The sequence below is a fragment of the Lampetra planeri genome, chromosome 41, assembly GCF_965212315.1.
Source record: "Lampetra planeri chromosome 41, kcLamPlan1.2.h2, whole genome shotgun sequence".
NCBI classification, from domain to species: domain Eukaryota; kingdom Metazoa; phylum Chordata; class Hyperoartia; order Petromyzontiformes; family Petromyzontidae; genus Lampetra; species Lampetra planeri.
Window position 1 is genome coordinate 8,015,642 of NC_136147.1, and position 22,830 is coordinate 8,038,471.

The following is a 22,830-nucleotide window of genomic DNA, read 5'->3' on the forward strand; positions in this document are numbered from 1 at the left end:
GCCTCTTGCCACGCGGACCACTTATGGGGGGGCCTCTGCTACAGTGGGAGGGGCCTCTGTTACAGTGGGAGGGGCCTCTGTTACAGTGGGAGGAGCCTCTGTTACAGTGGGAGGGGCCTCTGCCACAGTGGGAGGGGCCTCTGCCACAGTGGGAGGGGCCTCTGTTACAGTGGGAGGGGCCTTTGTTACAGTGGGAGGGGCCTCTGCTACAGTGGGCGGAGCCTACACATAAGTAGGCGGGGCTTACTAATAGCCACTCCCCCCCTACGCTCCTCCCCCTCCCGTGTCGCTTCTCAGTGGGAGGAGGAAGAGCGGTGGGGCTCAGCGACCCGGACTCTCGCTCATCTCGGCCTCTCGTGTCCTCCACCACGCCTCGGGTCCTTCCCCTATGGCCACGGCACAGCGATGGGCGCGTGCTGGTCATGGTGTGTGGCCGCGCTGAGGCCGGGCGGTGCGGCAGGGAGACCCAGGCTCTCTCGATCAGGAGGAGGAGGGTACGTGCCCTCACTGGGTTCTGTCTCCATATGCCCGCCGATTGATGTTGGCTTTCTCTTCCGTATTTCCTCATTCATTCATTATTCATTCTCTTTCCAAGCGGACTGTCGCTCCGACCGAGTCGTTCGTCGCGGTCGGTTGACGTTGTTGACATGGCCGCGTTTGGCACATTGTAAGTTGGTGAGAGTTTAATTGTTATAATTGACACGTGAACCGAGGCTCCATTCCGTGCGTTGATTGGTGCTGTGTGGGGTAGTCCCGTCCGTGTTTTGCGAACCGCCCCGCTGTATTACAGCCGGTTATTTAGCCCTGTATCAGTAACAATCACGGGTTGTGTTTGTTTTATGCAATTGTTTCAGCCAGTGTGCATTTTTATCACTAATACAATGTTTAATTAGCGCTGTGGATAATTGTGTTTAGAATAGTAGTTATGTAATATTATAGTAACAGCCTATTGTGAAATCTGTTTGGTGAGACCGGAAAGCCGGGTCGGAGTTCCGAGTGCTACGGAATGGAGCGGTCGAGGCAGTTTTTAATTGAGCCATTCATGACTACTAGTGAATTTATGGTACAGTAATTGTTTTATTTTGTATCGTATTCCTTATAAGTATACATCCATTGCAGGACATCTGCCTCCACCACGTGGCACGAGCCATGGGAGATTATTTGACCATACTTTACCGCTGCATTTGCAAGTCGGTAAAATCGTGCATTTACAAGCCAGTGAATGAATGATGTATCCACATCATGTTTCATGATATCAGGGATTATGCATCATGTGCTCTTCTCTCCACGTTATTTCCGAAGCCTATATGACCTGTTATGCATGGTGGTCGCCCATCCAAACGCTACCCAGCAAAACATGCCATGTCGGGCAGTGTTGGAATGTGTGTTGGGGCCAATATTGACCCAGCGTTCCATGTTTACTGGGCTATCCAGGCTCACACATGCTTGGCTTTCGAGATCTGACGAGATGTACAGCATGCAGGTGTGTATGCATAGGGTGCCTATTGTGTTTGCCTACTGTATTAGCATCAAATATTAACCGTCTCTTGTCATACATTGTCCCAGCAATGTGTACAATCTGTCCAATATGTATTGTACATATTAGTCCTTATATCTGTGTATTTTAGGTACAGTACAATGGTTTATGTTTTATGATGTAGCAAGGTGCACAGTGCCGTGAGTGGTATCATCAGATCTGATCTACCAACTGCTGGGTTCCCCAAGTGGTCACCACCTCTCACGGTCACGCGAGCTGATTTCATAATTCCATCTCCTCAGTTGACGTTCTCTCCGGGGTGGCGTCACTCGGATGTTAGTCCGAACCATCAGCCATCATCCCATTTGAGAAAAAACCTTGCCACTATTCCCACTTTCTTAGCAGTCCATGTCATGTCTCTTACTTGATCTCGAATCCCTCTTGCCGTATTTCATTGTAATTTCAAGCATTCACACATTTCAGCGTTTGTTCAACGTTGGTTGGTCAATGGTAACGTTTTAACTGCATGCAGACAATACATTACCACTCATTGTACATTAGCATGTGGATGGATACATAAATGAAGGAATTCTTAATTAATGAAACCTGTACGGTGACGTGAATATCATGGTCAGATGTCCTCATGTAAATGAGGAAACAAAATGAATTAATTGACTTTAATATATGGGCGCCATGGTGGCAAGATGTTAACTACCTCGCCTGATATACAGGAGGTCGTTGGTTCGATCCCGACCCTAACGATGCCTGTATATTTGGAGTTTGTGTGCTCTCCCCATGGTAGCGTGGAGTTTGCTCCAGGTTCTCCGGTTTTTCCCTCAACATTTACAAACGTGTTTCTAAAGATTATTTTACACGCTTTCTATTAACTCACTGTTTTGTTGTATCCTCAAATCTTGTAACTCTATTTTAACCCACTTCCCAACGTGGTATCGACTGCAAACTTGGTATACTTATGTCATACTGATGACAATACTATATTATATCATTAAAAATAATATATATATTTTTAAACATTATTTTTTATATATCATGTTTCGGTTTGGGTCTAATTGTCCACGCTCAACTAACGTTGGCTGTAAATCACCACGGTCCCTTACGTTATGGCAAGCTTCGGTTCCACTTCCTGGAGTCGTGGAGTTATTCCATTACTAGAACGATACATTTAATTAAAGCTTGTTTTTAAAACATTTTTTTAAAAATATTACTTATTTTAATTACGTTAGACTACGGCTAAGAAGGATTGAGCCGGGTTAGTACTTCTGTAATAATACTCTTGGAGACGGCTTGTGGAATCAGTCCTTTTATTTACTTATTTCAGTTCACAAGCACTCCCCGTTGCTGGCAGGAAACGGGAAGTGGGCAGACAGATCGCAAGAGACGCGCACCGCCACGTGGCACTCGGAGCCCCGCTCGCGCGTGGCCCAACTCTTCGTTCCTCGTCTGACCACGTGTCCCTCGGCTCTTCCCTTATTTAATGCCTGGGTCACGTGGTACGCTCCAGCCAATCCTTAATAGCCTGCGCTGAATGTTCCAGATTCCCCATCAACTCCCGGGACCACGCCCCTGACTTGTCTTCCCATTGGCTGAGGCCAAGACCAGCAGAACCAATCATCCTAGCTGACATCCCTCGATCACGCCAGGGCCATGCTCCCAGGCTCTCCCCCCATTGGCTGTAGAGCAGGACCGGCAGAGCCGATCACCACGTGAGCCGGACATAGGCTCTCATTACACTTCGATTGCAGACTGCCTGTTGATGTTGGCTGTGAGGTGGCCAGCACATGGCAGTAGAACAATTATTGAATCCATCTGCAGAGCTTTGATAGTTACCCCCTCGTATGCGTGAGGTTTTCCCCAGTTACTCCGATTTCCTCCCACATGCCAAACCCTCATTATTGGAATTGTCGAAACATTCCAGTGTAACAGGAATTCTTAAAAGATCTTGAAACTCGGTGAAGCCATCATCCTGAGCAAGAAGAGGGCATGATTAGTTCGATTTCGCTCATTCTGAATGAGCTTATGCTTCAAACCAAACACCTCCAATGTATACCATCTGACCAGACCTTGGCATGTATGCAGGCTTGAGCCTAAATAGTTCTTGCATGGTCGACCATCCTGCAGGTTGGTATCGGTGCCTGTGAGGCTACGTGGTGGTCATCAGATGGGCGGTGCAACAAAACACGATGTTGTACTGTACTCATTTCCTCACATCCATGCGTGAAGTTTGGGTCAAATGACTCCCTCACTCAACGACCCTCACGGCCCTCATTCAGCAGTGGCAAAATAGCATTTGCAAGTCGGTGAATGAATGAGGTATCGTTGGCATGGGCTTTGTGATGTCGCGGATATGAATCCTGTAGTAACATTGGCCAGTGTTGTTTGTACAGGTTAACAGCGGGCTTCATTCATGCAGTCAGCTCTCTTTTTAATATCCCCTGTGAGCAGGGCAGATAGACTGCACGACAAAGGCGCTCTGGTCTCTCTATGGGCTCATACCTGCTCATAAATCATTGATGCCCCACAGTAGTGGCAGAGCACGTCTGTAAGCGTAGCACTGTACAACTGAGGAAGAGCCAGTCTCATTACCAACAAATATTGAATGCCATAAAAACCCAGCTGGTAGGCACAGCCCAGGCTCCCATTATACTGAATATATATAAAAGGCAAAGTTGTGATTATGTGTGTCTGTTCAAAATGTTTAGCGTACTTCCCGACATGCAACAAACTTGAAATTTGCCATGTGGGTACTTTCCAGACTGTACACCATGCAACAATTATTAAGATACACTTTTTTTTGTGGGGTGGGAGCTCAATAATGCATATATTTTTTGCACGGCAAGTGACCTGTGACGTCAAATCTGTCACGCATTGTAGTGTAGTGGTTAGCGCTATGCCGCGCTCTGAACCCGGCGACCCGAGTTCGATTCCAGCTCACGGCCACCACCGGTGACGATTATTTGAACCGGTCCTGGGCCTCCCCTAGGTCGACTCAGCCTCAAACGAGTAACTGGTCTGCTGTGTGAACATCGCCACTGGGGGGACAAAGGCGGCCGGGCGTGGTGAATCCCAGTCCCGGGCGAAGCCGGGTAGTAAAGCTAGTACTGAATAATGGAGCGCAGACGAAAAATACTCAAGTAGAAAATATTCAGATCAATGTCAGAACAGAGTTTGCATTCTCTCAAAACCCCTTACTTAATAGGACGACTGTGTAGGTTGCTGTGGTTGTTCTGTACGGCTCTCTGGTGCCTTTTCAGGTTGTACCTCGTGTTGCCCGGCACTTTGGCTGATGCGCCACACCACGTGCTGGGAGATTCTTGGGGAACTGAATCCAAATTCAGGAACTAAATCCAAACTTCAGGAACTGAATAACAATTCCGTTCTTGACGAAGCTCCGAGCACGTGGAGCGAAACGTGAGAGCTACAGAGGGCTATTGTGAAAATCTACGCAGTCGCGTGTGTGATGTGTTGATCCAACAATTTCAAAAAGTAGCTACCTAACACAGGCATTGTATACCGTGTCATTGTTTATTGATTTGAAGTGACATATTTCAGTGATTATGAAGAGATTAAAAAAAAACATATATACATTAAATGGTCACACGGTGCAGAATTTCGGAACAGATTTAAGGAAGGATCGTTTTGATGGTGGCTTACGCTTGGTGCTGTCAATTCACGTGGCTGCCGAACTTTGCATCCTTCGTCTGCCTCCTCATGTTTACCGATTTTCTATATTCAAATAGAGTGTACCACGTATGTGGTTACATGCCCACAAAACCTCATGAGTAATGAACATTTCACTCGTGACATAGGGAGGGATGATTCAATTTAAGAATGCTCCCTACATTATGGAGGCCGCATATTTACATACACAGACACACACAAGATATCTGTCTTTATTGTAATCGGCGCTCTCTACATTGAAAATGGAACTTGTTTAGCAAGTATCAGGCGTGTGCGGCGAGTATTTTGAATGGAACAGATTAGCGAACAATGGGAAATGATACCCAGCAATGTCACTTGACAGGAGTTTAGGAAACTCCTCGGTCTAACTTTATTTATATTTTCTATGCAGAATTATGTAGAGTACCACACAGCCCATATGCATGTGCAATTGGCAGTGACATCAATTATTCACCCTAATCATGCTGTGTGACCAAGGCTCTGTTCTGTGCTTTTTAGAAAGACCTGAATTCTAAGCGCCGGTTCAGTAGCCGGCAGCAATAGCCGGCGTCAGTGTTTGCCCTCCGCGATGATGTTACAACTGCTTATGGCAGTACATTAACACGCATGTTTCGCCGCCAATGTTGCGTTTCATGATCGTTCTTTCTCGGGCTAGTGCACGCAAGTATAAAGCCAGATGGTGTCATATACACTCCTGGCTTGGCGGATGACCATATCACAATTTGATTTCTCCAGGTCAGGGGATGCCATCACTTGCTGAGTAGATTCTATTGGGTCACCATCACTTGATGATGCTGGTTGTTGTATTTTCCAGCGAAACGTCGTGTATATAAATTGTCCAATTTTGCGTGGGTCATATATCAACAGATGGGTTGGCTGAAGACAATATCAGTTGGCATGTTTTGTTCTTGTGGCAACTTGATTTGTTTGGCTGTGGCAGGTGAAGGAGGCTGTATGATCATCACCTTTTGGCTCTGTCCTTACGCGATCCTCACCAAGAAAAAAACAACAGTGAATTATTGCAGTACTGTTTATTTAGCATCGTTCATACTCAGTGCCCTATTGGATTGCCAAATCAATATTAGCCTCCATGCCTGCCTCTTAGTTATTCGCGCTCATTGTTGTGTTTTTGTTGGAGTGGCGGTTGCATTCGCGTCGCAATCACCATCAGCGCTAGCATTATCATAACAGCCGCCGTGTCATCGATTGTCGTGGACATGACCGCGATTGCCTTCGCCAATTCATCATTGGTACACCAGCCATTGCGTGGCACATTCTGCTACGTGTCCTTTTGTACGTTCAATACTGTACCTACGTTTATTTATTCGTGTTTTCCGTTTTCTTTATCTCTGTAATTGTGTTGCTATCTTGGCTTCGGGCGTCACAGTCTTGCTACGATGCCCACTTTGCAACTTGCCGGCCGTTCACCCCGACGGATGGAGGATGAATGGTGTGAAATCTCCACTCTCTCTTCACCTTGTCCAAACTCGTGCTGTTAAGCCCTTTCTGGAATCTGCTCTATTGGGTTGTTACTCGCAAATGGCAGTGGCCACCAATCTGTTAGTTATTTTGAAAAAATGTTTGCCCACTCCTCAGGTCAGGTAACGCACTCACAAAAAAAGCAGACTTTGATTTGTCGAGAAAATATTTACGTACAAATCTTTGGTGCATTGCTCATCCTTGTTTTCCTCTCAGTTCTCCAGCTGTAAGTGGAATCATGGCCAAAGAAGCAGTACAAACACGCACTCCTTCACCTTGCATTACATTCATAGATCTAATAATGCGGATATTTGTGCACACAATGTACGAAAGGGGTAGTTGCTTAGTGGTTCTTTGCGCGTTGATACAGACCTGGCAAACTTTTGATACTGATACTCCTGCTGTTATGGAGTAACTCATGCAGCCAACTATGGCTGCAAAGTTTGGTCGTACATGTTATGTATATCGTTTATTGTTAAATTTGAATCACAATTCCTATGATCACTGTTACATTGTTTTATTTTGGTGATTTTGAAAAGTTTTTTGTTTAGCCATGTTTGTTTGTTGTAGTCCAGAGTTAGCCTGATAACTTTAATCTAAATTGTCGTATGGTTGTTATTGTTTGACTTGCATTCCACTGGGATTTTTGCACACACTGTTGAAATACGGTGTTTTTCTGTAAGACTTTGCTGTTTTTTTCTTAATTTTTTTCTGTTGTGTGCAGTCACTTTAAGATGTTTGTGTTCATGTTTTTGTTTGTTGCAGTTGCACCCAAGTCAAGAGCCGCATGGCTCACAGGGTTATACCTCATACATTAAACTGAAAAACACAAATGCTGGACATTTGTGAAAAAGAGCTTCATAGCTTGTCGGATTTCTCCAGGATAAATAAAGATTCTGATCCTGAGATTCGATTCCCGTCCACACACAGCACAAGTGCCAATCGGTATCTGAATGTAGCTTTGCCTCTCAGCCTAAAATGAATACCTGGAAGTGGTACTGTTGATATTAGCATGAGGAGATAATGGTGGTTGTGGCCTCTATTCTTCTGGCCACACCGTCTGCTGTGTTTTGTATGAGATTTGATCAATGCTACTTTAAGGTACTTGCCCCACAAAAGCCTTGAAGGCTGAATGAGGGAATCTTTTCTTTAGAATTTCCAGCACATATCTACATTTTGCGTGATGTTTCAGTATTTCATGATTGAGTTATGTGTTGTGGTAGGGTGGAGCAGTGGTGCCGGGGTTAGCACATCGACCTATGAACTGGGTAACCTGAGTTCAATTCCTGACCGCACAGCTGACGACATCAGCGGCGAGTGAAATCTGAATCGATCCTGTGGCCCTCGCTTCCCCAATCCACACTGACCATCGAGGTGGGTTCCATCCCAACCCTGACGCCTGTATATTAGGAGTTTGCATGTTGTTCCCATGGTCACGTGGATTTTTCTTCAGGATTCTCCGGTTTTTCCCTCCAAATTTAGAGAGATACGTTTTAGAGTATATGGCTGATGTGAATTTCCACACGATAAGCTGTCATTTGTGGCCTGGTCGCTCTGAATAACAGCTATATAGCTCGGTGGGCCTTTCCCTGGTAAAATGAAAAAAATAGGGTTTTTTTTTTACCCACATGATGGACACGGCATGAAGAGGCCTTCATCCAGCAGTTGATTTACAAATGGCCACGTGGACGGTGTGACATTGTCGGCGTGCAGGCTAAATGTGTCGCGGCATGCGATAAGCTGTGGTCCTTGTGCAAATAATACCGGTTTCAAGACATGACCAGTGCTCTTTGAATTGCGAGGTTTTTTTTTTCCCCCCTCAAAGTTTTCCTTTACGCGATGTTGACGGCCTGTCTTCGCGCCGTGTTAAACAGGAAGTCAAATGTTCCTGGCGACGAAGGTTAAACCGGTTGCATTGGTGCACACCTAATCCGGAGACTTTGTGGTGGGGTCGGTAGAACTAGCAGAGAATACGCGTGCAAAACGGCCACCTGTAGGGCAATGAGATGGTTGCTGAGGAGCCAGTGTGGCCTGCCTGTAGGATACCGATGGACTTATGCAGAATTTGAACGCTATCCCCTATCACGAATGGGTTTTATCCAGGAAAGTCTGCGTACTGCCTCAACACGCGGGAATAATTCACGAGGAATTGGTCGAAAATGCCAAGCAAGGCTTTCCTGAAAGAGCTTTTGAGATCGCATGAATAAGTAAGTAAACATCTGCTGCATCATTATGTGGTCAGTTCAGTGGTTTTGTGGCATTCGTACACGTATCAGTTGCACGTGATTAAAGCGATAAAAACTATTAACTATTATTTTACCAGATAGGGCACCACTGAGCTATATCGCTCTTTATCAGAAACGACCTGGCCAAAAATGTTAGCTCAAAGAAATGGATTATCACGTAGATATTTATAGCAGCCAGAGACTTCAAACGCATGTTGATTCTAAATTTTGGAATGAAAAACTGGAGGACCCGGGGGAAAAAAATCCACGCAACCAACGGGGAGAACATACCAACTGCAAATATACAGCAGGCGTCAGGGTCGGAATCGAACCCACGACCTCCTGTACACCGGGCGAGATAGTTGTTAACACCTTGCCACCGTGGGAATTTTGTGAACCACTCGGATGGGCGCCCCTTTTTCACCCTGGCCCTTACTTGACCCCGTGTGGTGAAGTAAAGTCAAACAAGTCCCATGACCAACACAACATGGGGGGACAGGGGGGGGTCTTCCTCCAGAAGTCGGTTGACAAAAGGGGTTCACATTATTTAAAATGTTATTTAAATGCTATGTACATTAAAGCAATGAAATTTATATGCAGTCCATATAAGTTAGATGATTAGTATTTCTGGGAAAATCATTGATAAGTGCCCTTGCCACTTTTCCACATCGCAAATAATATATATATTTTTTCCCTTGGCTTGGAAGCTTGCTTACACACAACCATGGCATGTCCCCCAGTTCTCTTTATTTTTATTCGCAAGATGTCCACGATGACACAACAGATGAGAAGATATAAAGTACACTTGTTCCCTATCTGGGCTGACAGTCGACTGACAGGCAGCGACCGCACGGTGCTGGATACAACCAAGGCGCACGGCGTTCGGTCGGCGCTATTATGTGTCTCATGTTAGTCGCGTGCTCTGCGCGGTAATTGAATGATCGATGCCTTTCCCCCTCTTGAGCCATGCGTGCCGGTTTTGCTGCTCCGTGATATTGGCTGTCAGAGCCAAACCTACTCAGCCGAGGAGTATTTGTGCAATGGTCGGTCGCGATTGTCTTTGGCGATTTTCATCTTTGTGGATATTTGAGGTGCCCCCGTGTGTGTGGCTCAGCTGTCAGAGCGCGGTGAGCTAGCACCGCTAAGATCTTGGGTTCGAATCAAGGCACCTACCTGTGTTTAAACGAGGTCCTTAAGTGTGGTAGTGAGTTGATGGTCTCAGCCCAGTCACCAAGATCTGTATTTAAGAAAAAAAGCTCACGGGATATTGGGTTCTACAATAAATTTTGCCAAATTCCAGCATCTGTTCATTGAACTATAATGCGACAGAGCGGGTGGGAATTGCTGGCCTCGATTCTGTGCGGACCAGAGTATCCCTTGAAGACGGGATCTGAGGTAGCTCTGTAGTAGCTGCTTCCATGGATCGTTCTCTAACAGGAAGGGGTACACTGCTCTGAGAGAAATCTGAAATTATACTTGGTCTCATGATATGAAGCGGGATGATATTGGGGAGGAAAATCGTTTTACAGAATTTTTTTTTTTTACTTTTGTCATGTACTGAGTGTACAATTCAGTTTGTAGTGTGAAAGAGCTGTTAAACATTAGTAGCAATCCCACTGAGATTTTAAAAAATAACTTTGAGTGTGTATATTCACTCAGTGGCAATGTAATACAATTAGTTTGATCGGTTTGATTGCACGCTAAAACAATAGGGATGCTGCTTTGGTGTCATGGCTAGCATACAGGACTTGCAAACCAGAGGTCGCCGGTTAAATTCCCATGTTTCAGTAAGGCAGTTGAAACAGAGGGCTAGTTTCTGACATCCCACCCCACCGCCCCTATCCATAAAGCAGTGCGTGCATGTGTTTATAGTTTAGGGGAGGGCTCTCTCTCGTAAAGGCCCTTTCATTTGTGGTTGTGTGAACAGTAATTTCAGGCTGCACCTTTACTTTTAATAAAATAATGACAGTATTGCATTATTATTTAAACAAGAGAATTCCGACCTCGTTCACATTAACGACATACCACCTTTAAAATTACATCTCGTGGCATGAGGGGGTGAGGGGGGGGGGGCGGCCTTCATCTAGCAGTGGATTTTTTCTTCAAATTTTTTCAGACATAATCACATTACCCTGCATTGGCATCTTCTTCCTGCTCTCCAAGCCCATTTATCAAGGCCTAACTCTCGTCCCTAATTCCCACTGCCGAGATGCATTCCGCTTTAATGACATGGCCTTGCCACCTCTGTCTCCCTTCGCTCCACAGACGCTCTTATGCCATTCGCGTAGCGCGCACCCATTATGTCGTCATTGGAAATCCGAAACGGCTATCGATTTCACGTCCCCTGTCCGCTAATAATGGCTAATGTCCTCGAGACCATTAGGAATCATTTGCGTCTGGAAGCACGTTTCCCCAATACTCACCGCTGCTTTACTGAAAGGTGTTTCGTCGTTGAGAAACAGGGGTTTGAAACGCAATGTTACATTTTTTGTTATTTTTGGCTGCTCGCGGTTGTTGGGTGTACTTCGATCGTGCGTTTGTGAAAAGACGACCGTCGTCCATTGAGTGGATTTGAGCAATGAGCTTCCTGCGTAATATAATGCTTCCTGCCGTGTTTGTTTATTTAAGTGGCCGTGCGGTCTGCTATGGGCCACTCATGCCACGTGTCGCTGGTGGTCTTGTTTAATTTTCTCTATGAGAGTCCTTTATTCGGGTGGAATTACATTGGAAGCAGTAGCATAAGTGGGTACGCCGCAATTAGCCGATGAGCAGGTTGTGTGTGGTGGGGTAAAGTGTGGGTACTCGGACCTCTTCCAAGACATTTGGCCAGCGTGGGAGACCAGACAAAATACTAGTGGAGACTCTGCCACCAACAGCAGCGTCAACAAGTAATTGCAGGGCTGCACCATTGATCTTGCATTTAAAGACATAAAGAAGAATGTGGGATTGGAGAGCATACGTTTTTGTCTGGGACATTGCTGCAAAACGATGCCACTCACGTCGTCCGCATATGACACAAATAAATCCGAGCCCAGTGATATGCGAGCCGGAAACGTCGTAAATTGCTCTTTCCGTGCTGGGAGCTGCCAGATATCGATATCTCGAAGATTGCATCATTTGTCTCGCACCTTTCGGCGCATCGAATGCCCCGGCGGCTCCGTGGGACACTCCGTGGATGCGGTAAATTAAATTTTGGTGATGTCGGAGAGGATCGTTAGCAAATGCCCGCTTGAGAAGCCTCGCTCTTCCAAAAGCATTTTGCGCTCGGGAGTTACAAGTGACCTTTCATCAGCAGCAGCCTTAATAAAGATAAAAGCTTCCAGAAACATATGATCAACAGCCATGATCGATCCCGCTGTTGGATGAAGGCCCTCCCCAAACTAAACTGAATTATATTTATTTTACCAAGTAAGGCCCACTGAGCTAATAGGTCTTTTTCAGACGCAGTCTGGTCACAAATGATAGCTCAGCAAAGTGGCTTATCACGTGGAAATTTAGAGCAGCAGCCAAATACTCTAAATCAAATGGAATCAAACTTTACTTATATAGCACAATTAGTGCAAAGAATGCAATACAAAGTGCTTTACAGGACTAAATGAAGAGATTGATGCAATATAAACAACAATAAGAATGATACGTAAAAAATTGCATTACAATTTAATGAAATAACAGTATGATAGAATGCATCATAAACACATAATAAAAGCATCTTAGTTATGAAAAAACAATCTAAAGCGTTTTTTTTTTAAGATTTCGTTTCAAAACAATCACAGATTTTGATGCCGCATGTTTATAAATGTGGAGGGAAAGCCCGGAGGACCCGGAGAAAAATCCACGCAACCACGGGGAGAGAGACACGCAAACTCCAAATACACAGCAGGCATCATCAGTCGGGATCGAACCCACGACCTCCTGCATACCACGCGAGGTCGTTAACATCTCCTCCACCGCAGCGCCTCCCCAAGCTGTCACCATTTGTCATGATCTCTACGATGTAATAAACCGCTTGGCACCTGCACGCGAGTAGAAATCATCGCTCCATCTCCTCGGTAGAAGTCCTCTCGGACGCGTTCGTTTCCTTGGCCGTCATCCAGCAGTGGATTGCTCCTGGCTGGTGATTTTTCGTCTCATTTTTACGGTCTCATTTCACCAGTTTCGTTTGCTACATTTACCTAAATTTAACACATGTGGTTCGCATGTCACTTGCATCAAGTCATTGAGTCTCACACGTCTGACATTCTATTTGTGAGCTTAAGAATCAACTTTAATTCATCATGACATGCATCTGGCTCAGACATGTCATGAAAATAAAACACAGCCCTGAAATGTCTTACTCGCACCGCTGCTGATGGATGGTCCTCCACTCGAGGGTGCCATAGGGAACCCCTCCAGAGGATATTTTTGGCCTACTCTTCCATGCTGCCAAGACATCTTGGTAGAGGTGGGAGTACCAACACTTTACCCCACCACACGCGGACCCTGTCGATCAACGATCCGTGGCGAAACCCGTTTATGCTGCTGGGTGAACGGAGGCGGTGGGCTCGGGGGGGGATTTAAGAAATGTGCACGGTTATCGGGACTGCCGCGCGGAGTGAAAAAATCCAAACGGAGCCCACCTTGTGCTGATCCTTCTACGTGGAGAGCATCTGACCGCAATTATATTCTTGCGCGTGGCAATATGTTCAGACGGTCAGGAGCTAGCTGCCACTGCCGAGGTTTGCTCGCCCCGCACCTCTGGTTAGCACGGTTGGCTACATACGGTGCAAAAGAAGTTCAACATACGTACGTACAATTTCCACGAGAGGGCTTCGGAAGAGGTATTTTTTGTTGATTTTCTATTCCTCCTCCATTCAAGGAGGACAGACTACGGCGGTTTTACTCTATGGCCCATAGTTTGGGTTATGTGACCACAATCGCACCGCTGTGGTGATGAAATGAAAGTACGTGCAACACGTCTGCCTGAAACACACACACACTGCGTCCTGTTTTGGCAGAGCTGCGCAAATCCCAAAGCGATTTGGGCTCGCAAAGCTCCCATCTTTCCGTCTGTGAAACTAAAAAAAACCCCAAGACTAATTTCTGGTTGAATTAGACAAGTGAGCTCTGTCAAGGATGGTTGCGCATCAAGCGCGCTAAGCCGGTTCACCAGCGGAATGCGAAGCACATTTATTATACGACGGTACAGCGCCGGCGGCAATTTAGGGCAGATTAATTTGATCGAATATAAACTGAAATAATCGGTATTTTTAGTTGTTGTTATAAACATCTCTGGAGTGTTTCCACTCCCGCAAAAGAGATTGCACTTGACTGAATTCATAAAATAGCGTTGTGAACCGGTGTATACATTTACGTACTGTATAGGTATTTTCCTGTTCATTATGGTACATTTTCCCGGAAAAAAACGAATAACGTTGGTCAAAAACACTTCCCTAAAATAAAATAGGTGATGTTGCCTTATATTTGTTTCCTTTTAGGGGAAAAATAAATACGCGGACAATGTCTTCACATATCCATCTTCACGTAAAAACATTAAATAAAACATTTATTACACAGCCCATCAGCCGCACGGCCTTCTTGGAGTGCGTAATGTTCTTTCAGGGGCAGTGCTGTTGACAAATGCGTTTATATATACCGAATTGTGCTTTTTTTGTACAGTTTCAGCGTGCACGTGTATTGAATAGTTGTGCGCAGTGGTTACCGCACTGCGCTGCGAAACCGGCGAGCCGAGTTCAATTCCCACCACGGCTGACATCAGTGGCGAGTGATATCAGCAGCCGCCTTGAGCCCTCTCTCCAACCTTCGCCAAACCCGCACTGACCAGCACGGTGAAGTTTGGTGATACAAAATCCCACGACTAAAATTGCCTGCAGAGGTTCTAGACTTGAAGTTTTCGTGACTGCAAGGATTCATACTCTTTGGTTTTTTCGGTAAAGTAAAAATTGCTGTAACCCATACGCTACAGCAATTTTACTGGAGCGGTTACACCTGATGACGGAGGCTTGTGCTGCTTCCGAAACGTCGTGATTTAATTTATTTTAATTTTTTAACCTACGTGACTTTACCGAAAAAACCAAAGAGTTTGCTTGCAGAGGCTTTCATCCAGCAGAGGACCGACAAAAGCAGCTGTCCATGTTGATGAACCACCATGGCTGACCATCACGGCTGGCTACCCCTTTGTCCACGTACATCTGAATTAGGATCCAGAATGTGTTCGTGATGTGTGCGTAATGTTTTGAGCCGCGTTGACGAATCTTGTTCCCTGTGGTGGCTGTTCAGCCCTGGTCGGTATCGTGTGTTACCGTGTTCTTGACTGAAGTCCGCACGCCCGCCCCGTTCAATCATTACCAATTCAGCAACAACAGTGGTACCCATTGTTACTTGCATGTATGCTGTGTCTGCTGGTCGTGGGTTTGGCGAAAGAGGGGAGCATCGACGTGGGACGCTACAACAAAGGATCCATTGTTTTGTTCTGACCACATTGCAGCCCCACACCCTTTACATTGCAAACAACAGACTCCGTTCTAATATTACATTAATATTATTCTTGTTGAGCCAAGAAAGCCTCATTTTCAGGACAGCCTAGGGCATGGGTCGGCGACAAAAATAAGGAGATATTTTTTTCGAATTCGGTGAAAAAAATAAAACCTCAATATTTCAAGAGCCGCCAACGTACGTGGTGGTGAATACAATACAGTAGTGGTCCTTAATAAATAAAGTCACCAAGCGGTCCTTGAAGAGCCTCATGCCGACCCCTGGTCGAGGGGAAGGATAGGTTGAGGTGGCCTCCTCTTAACCTTTCTGAGAGACACGGTTTTTAGATGACGCATCACTGGATGCAGTTTAACATCGTACAAGTAATAAACATTTACAGCCCTTCATCAATCCCTTGCCGAATGAAGGCCTCAAGTTGCTCATGGAGGTTGGTTGACCGTACTTGGCCAAGGTAGCTCAGTGGGCGTTGGTGAAGCCGCGGTTCCCTGGACCAGTTCAGATATCACTCGCCACTGATGTCAGCGGTGGCCATACAGCAGAGGTCGCAATCGGGTACCCGATACCTGTACCCTACCCGTACCCGGCCGGGTACGGGTACCCGTTTGCGACCCTGGTGCGGCCGGGTACGGGTATGGGTAGGCCGTGAGTCACTGGTGAGTAACCGTTTGTCACTCATTTCCCAACGTCTTGTCTCTTCTCACAATTCAAGTTCCTAGAATCAACCCACCCGCGCCTGCAACATGGCTTCATCCCAGAGGTCGCAATCGGGTACCCGATACCCGTACCCGGCCGGGTAGGGTACGGGTACGGCCGGGTACGGGTACGGGTACCCGTTTGCAACCCTGGTGCGGCCGGGTACGGGTACGGGTAAGGAATCAAAACCTGTTTGCGACCTCTGCCATACAGACTTGGTACGCTGCACAACAGGTTCATAGCGCGACGTGCTAACCACTTAATCACAATTCTTCACACCGACCTCATGCCCAGGACAAATACAAACGTAGAAAATAAAAATGGTAATAGTAATAATTCACAACCTTTTTTCAATCCACAGCTGGATGAATGCCCCTTCGTTGCCGTATTGGTCACGGGGTTTTTTTTTGGATCATACCTCGCCACACTGATGAGTGTAATGTATGAACAGACAGATAGTCCTCGACTTACGATATTTCGATCTTACGATGGCGATAGCGATACGACAAAATTGTAAAATATTTTGCATTTCGCGCGGCAGGCAAACGCAGCAGCGTACGAGGTACGATACTGTACGTTGGGAATTTGCCGGGATTGTTTCCTGAAAAAACTTTCTATTAAATTGCAGTTCATATAGGTAGGCTAAGAATTTACCTTGTTTTTTACTTTACATTTTGCTGTGCAATACAGTATTGTGATTAATAAATACATACGGTATATAGTTTATAGAGTACGGTACTGTTAATTGCTTTGTTTTGCTAAATTATCACCATTCTTTAAGACTCCTGTGTAGGCTAGGCCATCTTCGACTTACGATATTTTTGACTTACGATGGGGTCGTCGTAACGCATCTCCGTCGTAAGTAGAGGACTACCTGTCATATAGATATTCCTCCCTTGGACAATAATGATGCACGTGTCACAATTGTCATAATCGCAAAAAATCGATTTTAATCGATGAACAGATGTATTGTCCCGTGCTATTCGTGAAGCTGCTTGCAGTCCTGCCTCTGGCAGACCTCTCCTCGCCCTGTGGGTGGGTGTAAATAAGCGCCAATTAACGCTAAATCTCTTTGCCACCCAACCAGCCCAGATGGCATGAATTACAGTCGTTTGTGCCACTACCACAGACCTGATCGATACTTGAGTGTACTGGGACGATTAATAAAGCCAAATTCTGGAGGTTTTTTTTTATCATCGACATTGATGCATTAGGTTTACAAAGGGGATGAAGAGGAGCCATTAGTTACGGGTGGCTTCCTAAACCTGGCTCTCTTATTGATTGTCTCTGGAAAGGGCACCGGGCTTGAGTGCCTAGTGGGTTTTTTTTAAGTCGTGCAACTGAGTCACAGTTAAATGTTTGAAAGGCACACATCAGCAAAGAATATAAAGTGAAGGGTAAGCACGTGCTTCTGTGGTGGTGGAACGCCCCAATCTTTCCTTCCTTCAGCGCTCGGCTACACCCCCAACATACCCGTGAAATGGATTACTAAATGTAAAGAGCAATTGTAGCCTGTTGGGGTTTTTTTTTCAAACGCCACACGACAGAAGAAGTGCTCCCCATTTTGCCTTTATAAGTCGGTTGAGGTTTAATTGTTTTTATTAACGCAACTGGACTGGGGAACCAAAGAGTATGGACTCTGGGGACTCTGCCCTGATGTAACGGTTAGCGTGCTGGGATTGCGATCCAGAGGGCACGTCATCATACAATGAAAACGGACTGTGACGGAATCACCGATCATGCAGATATTAGCCAATAAAAAACAAAGGGGGCATGTCACATGACGCTTTGCCAACCATTTGGTATTACTCAATCCATCTATCGATTGGCAATGAATCGACGTGGCGATTAACCCGCAAATTATGTCCGACTTTTGAGCTGGTTTTGCCCGATCGACCGAGCAGAATCGATACGCTTGACCTAAAATTCACGATCCACTCGACCATATATGGGCAAAGAAACGCCCCTTCGTGCAACACCACGCCTACTTTATTCCTTATATGGGCAGGTATCTGATCTGCTGATTTTTGTCGGGTGTCCGATTTGATCATAATACAGCGCCGATTGGATTCAATGTCCCGGGCTGCGTGACAGTTGACAAAAACGACGGAGCGAGTTCCTTTCATATGTTCACCGTCTCTGTCCACCCAGCAATTTAAAAAAATGGGTCGCACCTCAGTGGCTAAAGTATGGGTACCTCTTCAGCGACATATGGCCAGTGCGGAAAAGTAGACCAAGTACCGTTTTCGAGGTCGAGCGTTCAAGGGCTCCCTTCTATTGGAGGCCCTTCCGTCGGCAGTGGTGCGAGCAAGAAATCGCAGGGCTGCAACTAATGGCGGCTGATTCCTCATTAAACGTTAACTTTGTCTTTTTTGAATTGCGAGGAGTTTGGTGAAGGGGGGAGGAGGGGGTTAAGGAGTGTGGTGGGATGGTGAGAGTGTTCGTCACGGTGTGTTGTTCACAAGTTCAACTCGTACATCACTCATTTTTTTGGGGCAGAATTTCTGTTTTGGAAAATGCTCCCTCTCCTCTTGATTATTCAACGTTGCAGCGTTGTGAAGATGCAGTTTGCACGAATGTCGGCATGCAAATATGCGAATTAATTGAATCGACATTGCCAACATGCATCAACAAATGGGCTGGCGTAGTTGCAGAGTGTGTGTTTAGTTAGCACTGCACTATGAACCTGGCTACTGCCAGGTCGTAGCTAACAACATCGGCGAGTGATGTCTGAACCGATAATCGCCCTGCCCCTTCGCCAACCCACATTGGCCAGCGTGGTGAAGTATGGTCAAGCAACCCTTGTGACCGACACGGCGTGCCGAGGCTTTCATACGTGGTAGATTCATAATAGCGCTGCAAATTATGGTTAAAACATGGCAATATTATCAATATTGCTGTTATCATTATTCCAGAATGAATACATGGCCACGGTAGAAGCCTGCGATATGCGTCCGACTTGCATCAATAAAAATCCACGACTGAAACCTATGGGTGTACCTATTGCCCCACCAAGGTAATTCAACGAAGTATTACAGCTCAGGGTCACACAACTTGAAGAATCGATCATGTTTTTACATTGTGTTTTTCGCTCGGGAGCACGAGTGATGTTTTATCTGGAGTAGCCTTAATAATAAAGATAAATGCTTCAAGAAAAATATAATCATCAGCCATGATCGATCCCACTGCTGGATGAAGACCTCCCCAAGCAAGAAACTAAACTATTTTAATTTCACCACGTAAGGCCCACTGAGATTTTTAGCTCTTTTTTTTCGGACATGACCACAAATGATAGCTCAACGAAATGGTTTTGCGTGTGGAAATGTTTCGCAGCCAAATATTCTCAACAAATGTTTCTTAATGTGGAGGGAAAACCCGGAGGACCCAGAGAAAAATCCACGCCACTACGAGGAGAACATGCAAACTCCAAATATACAGGCGTCGGGGTAGAGGATCGAGCCCACGACCTCCTGTGTACCAGGCAAAGTAGTTAACATCCCACCACCGTTGCACCTCTAACAAGCGGCAACCGTGCTTACCACTCGACGAGAGAGCTGTAATTATGTTCAACTGTACATGACTCTCGCAGCCATTTCTCGTGGCTGCTGAATGGGAGTATTGCTTCCCAACATCGAGTTATCGGTCCAATTAGATGACACGCCAGGGGGAGAGAAAGCAACGGCAATATTGCTTCACAGACCACAAAGCCCCACGTGGTCTGTTGAAGTGAGCAATTGCGACGTGCACTGCGCGTCGTGCGCGGTTGGGCAGACGCAGTCATCAGTCACTGGGGGGAAAACACGGAGCACAGCGCCGAGCCAAACCTCATCGGCGCATACAAGGAGATGCCGCTCTTAAGGGGCGCCGTGGTGGCGAGATGGTAACTCCCTCGCCTGGTATGCAGGAGGTCGTGGGGTCAATCCGGACCCTGACGCCTGCATATATGGAATTTTGTATGTTCTCCCCATGGCCGTGTAGATTTTTGATCCCCCTCCTCTCCTCTCCCCCCCCCCCAGTCCATCACTAAAACTAAATGCTGCGAGGATTGCATTCATTCATGCATCATCATCAGCTGTTGGTCTATCTTTTTATGGATGAAAGATTTTTAATTATGTACCACTCCTCACTGTCCTGAAATGGCCACCAATCCACCTGGCTCCTCCTCAAGGTGGCGCAAGATGTGTATTACCTCGCCTGGTATGAAGGAGGTCATGGGTTCCGTCCCGACCCTGATGCCCGTGTATTTCGAATTTGTCGACGATGTTAAGCCACTTCGTTGAGCTATCATTTGTAGCCAGGTCGCTTCTGAAAAAAAGAGCTGGAAAAAAATCAGTGGCCCTTAACTGGTAAAATAAAAAATATATTTTAAAAATGTAGTTCTTAACGTCCACAGGGAGGGGGGTCATGACCCCAATTTGCTGTACTGCCATCTCCGGGCCACATCACAGCCCAGATGGTCTGGTAGTTTGGCAACCGTTGCTTCCAAAGCACCAGATCACAGATGCATAGCTACCCACCGTCTTGTTGGTGGTGGTCTCATTGTAAACCACTATCAGCGTTACGGTTATAGCTGGTGACACGTGGTTTCTTACATTTTAATAGCAATGTAAAGCCTGAAGTTGAGAAATGTATGCACGTGCTCATACCCACCATAAATTGTCAGTTAAATGGTGACTCATTTTTGTTAATTGATGATGCTTAGGAGGAAAATGGCGCACGTCACGTGTTTGGACAATGTGCGGGGATGTGTGTTGTAACGGATATAGTTCATGCATGAAACCACGCACATTGATTTTTAAATCGTGTTTAACACTCTTAAGCACGACATTTAATATCTTTCTAGTTTATTGGCGGAGGTTTAATGTAGCGTGGGCAGAGATTGCCGTTTGGTCTCTTGCAACAATAACAACAACAACGACCCCGTTTTCAACTGACGTTTGTTTAATGATAATTGATCATTTACATTTATTTGTACGGCGCCTTCCACTAATGTCTAAAGGCGCCTTGTAAGAATAAGGTTAATGAAATGCCAAGAGAGTAGTAGAGCTAAATAGAATCAACAGACTTAAGAAGATATATACTCAACTGACATTTTGTTTAACGAGATGCTGGAAATGTCCCTTTTAACGATTGCGCAAACAACTTAAAACTCGTGATTAGACAGAGGGGGGGAGGCGAGAAAGTGTTGTGAATACGATCAGGAAGAGGAGGTTGCGATGAGTGTACAGGGCAGTGGAAGGGTGGGTTATAGTCGTCGTTGTGGTGCCCAGGGATTGGCGACCAATGGGATGGGGAAAAGACTCGAAGCCAGAGATGATGGTAATGGGGAAACTGGCGTTCCCTGGTCTGACACTGGTGAGACTAGGCCCTAAAGAAGGCCGTCTCTGGTGTAAGCCATTCAGTTTCAAAGACAATGCATATATGTTATCAGAACACGTTTATTTTGCATGTTCACCGCAAGTACGCGTGGTTAATGCAGACTTGATTCCTTGCAAACGGTTTCTATTTGGTGTTTGAACATCTTAACACCTCTTATATTGCCAGAAAGGGTAAAGCCGCCTCTTATTTTTTCATGCTTTGATAAGGACAAAGAATAGTCCCATTTTGGACCTTGAAAGATGTTGAGATGTTTGGACTTTCTTGATTTGAGGCTTTCCGTAACTGCAGGAATTCATACTCTTTGGTTCTTTCGGTAAAGTCACGTAGATAGAAAATAAAAATAAAATAATAGATCACGACGTTTCGATCACAACAACAAGCGATCATCTTCAGGTGAAAGAAACGGACTGCTGTATAATGCCTCGTCCACAGCAGTCTGTTTCTTGTTGCGATCGAAACGTCGTGATCTATTTTTTTTCTATCTACGTGACTTTTCCGAAAGAGCCAAAGAGGATGTTTGGACCGTTGTGACGAGGGGAAGACCAGAAGCCAGACAGGTTGGTGTTGGTGAGACTGAAAGCGATATCTTGGGAGACTGCAGGAAACAGAGCTCAAAGGAGGTTGAGATGTTTGGACTGTGTGACAACGGGAAGACCCTGACGCCAGACGGTGCAAGACTGCAGCAGCAGAGATTGGCGGTCGCCCGTCAACGGTGCAACAACTGGGGCATTGAGCAGAAGATGGAAGGTGGAACTGGCGAGAGGCCGATGCCATCAGTGGAATTGGACCTAATGCGGCTCAGTTCAGCCTGAGTGAACGGTACATTGTTTATCTGGGGGCTGGCATTCGCCCAATAAATGCGGACCCATCTTCCCTCCCCGTAAAAACGTTGATTCTATTAGCTAGGTGAAAGCGGCGCATTCCTCAAATGGCTCGGCGTTCATCAGCCCACAATTAAGTGAGCGCCATCACTGCAGTTGCTATTGATTTTTATTTTCCACTGGATGTTCGTATCTTCAAGGCCGCACAAGACACACCGGTTTAATTAAAAGATTTCTGCCTCGGACGTGTACTTGCGTAACAGCCCTCTTGTCGATACACGCTGCAGGATGGAGGGCCTCCCTATGCCGCGCAAGCCGAGGGGGGAGTAGCTTGACCATACTTCACCTGGCTGGTTTCGCGTGGGTTCGCGAAGGCGGGAGAGCTTCGACTGTCGAAGCGTCGTGCGTCAGTGGAACTCGCCGCAATGCCCTCCACGTGCCTTCGCAGCGCGGACTACGGCAACCTGTTTTTGCAAGGCGCTCGGCCCGAACGAGTTCGCTCCAGGCTCAAACCGGCATAGCTTCAGAAATCTGACGAGGTCGGGCGCATTTGGGGCTGATTTGG

General features: G+C 46.1%; 1 protein-coding gene across 2 annotated transcripts in view; it reads left to right on the top strand.

Moving 5' to 3' along the window:
• Window positions 1-281: 281 nt before the first annotated feature.
• AP1AR (adaptor related protein complex 1 associated regulatory protein) overlaps window positions 282-22,830 on the top strand; it is a 43,078-nt gene continuing 20,529 nt past the window's right edge. Inside the window, exon 1 of one of the 2 annotated variants that reach the window (XM_078613497.1) lies at window positions 282-494. In XM_078613497.1, the coding sequence (XP_078469623.1) occupies window positions 406-494 (89 nt within the window). In that variant the 5' untranslated portion in view covers window positions 282-405. The remainder of the gene's footprint in view (window positions 495-22,830) is intronic. The other variant, XM_078613498.1, reaches the window with a different exon arrangement.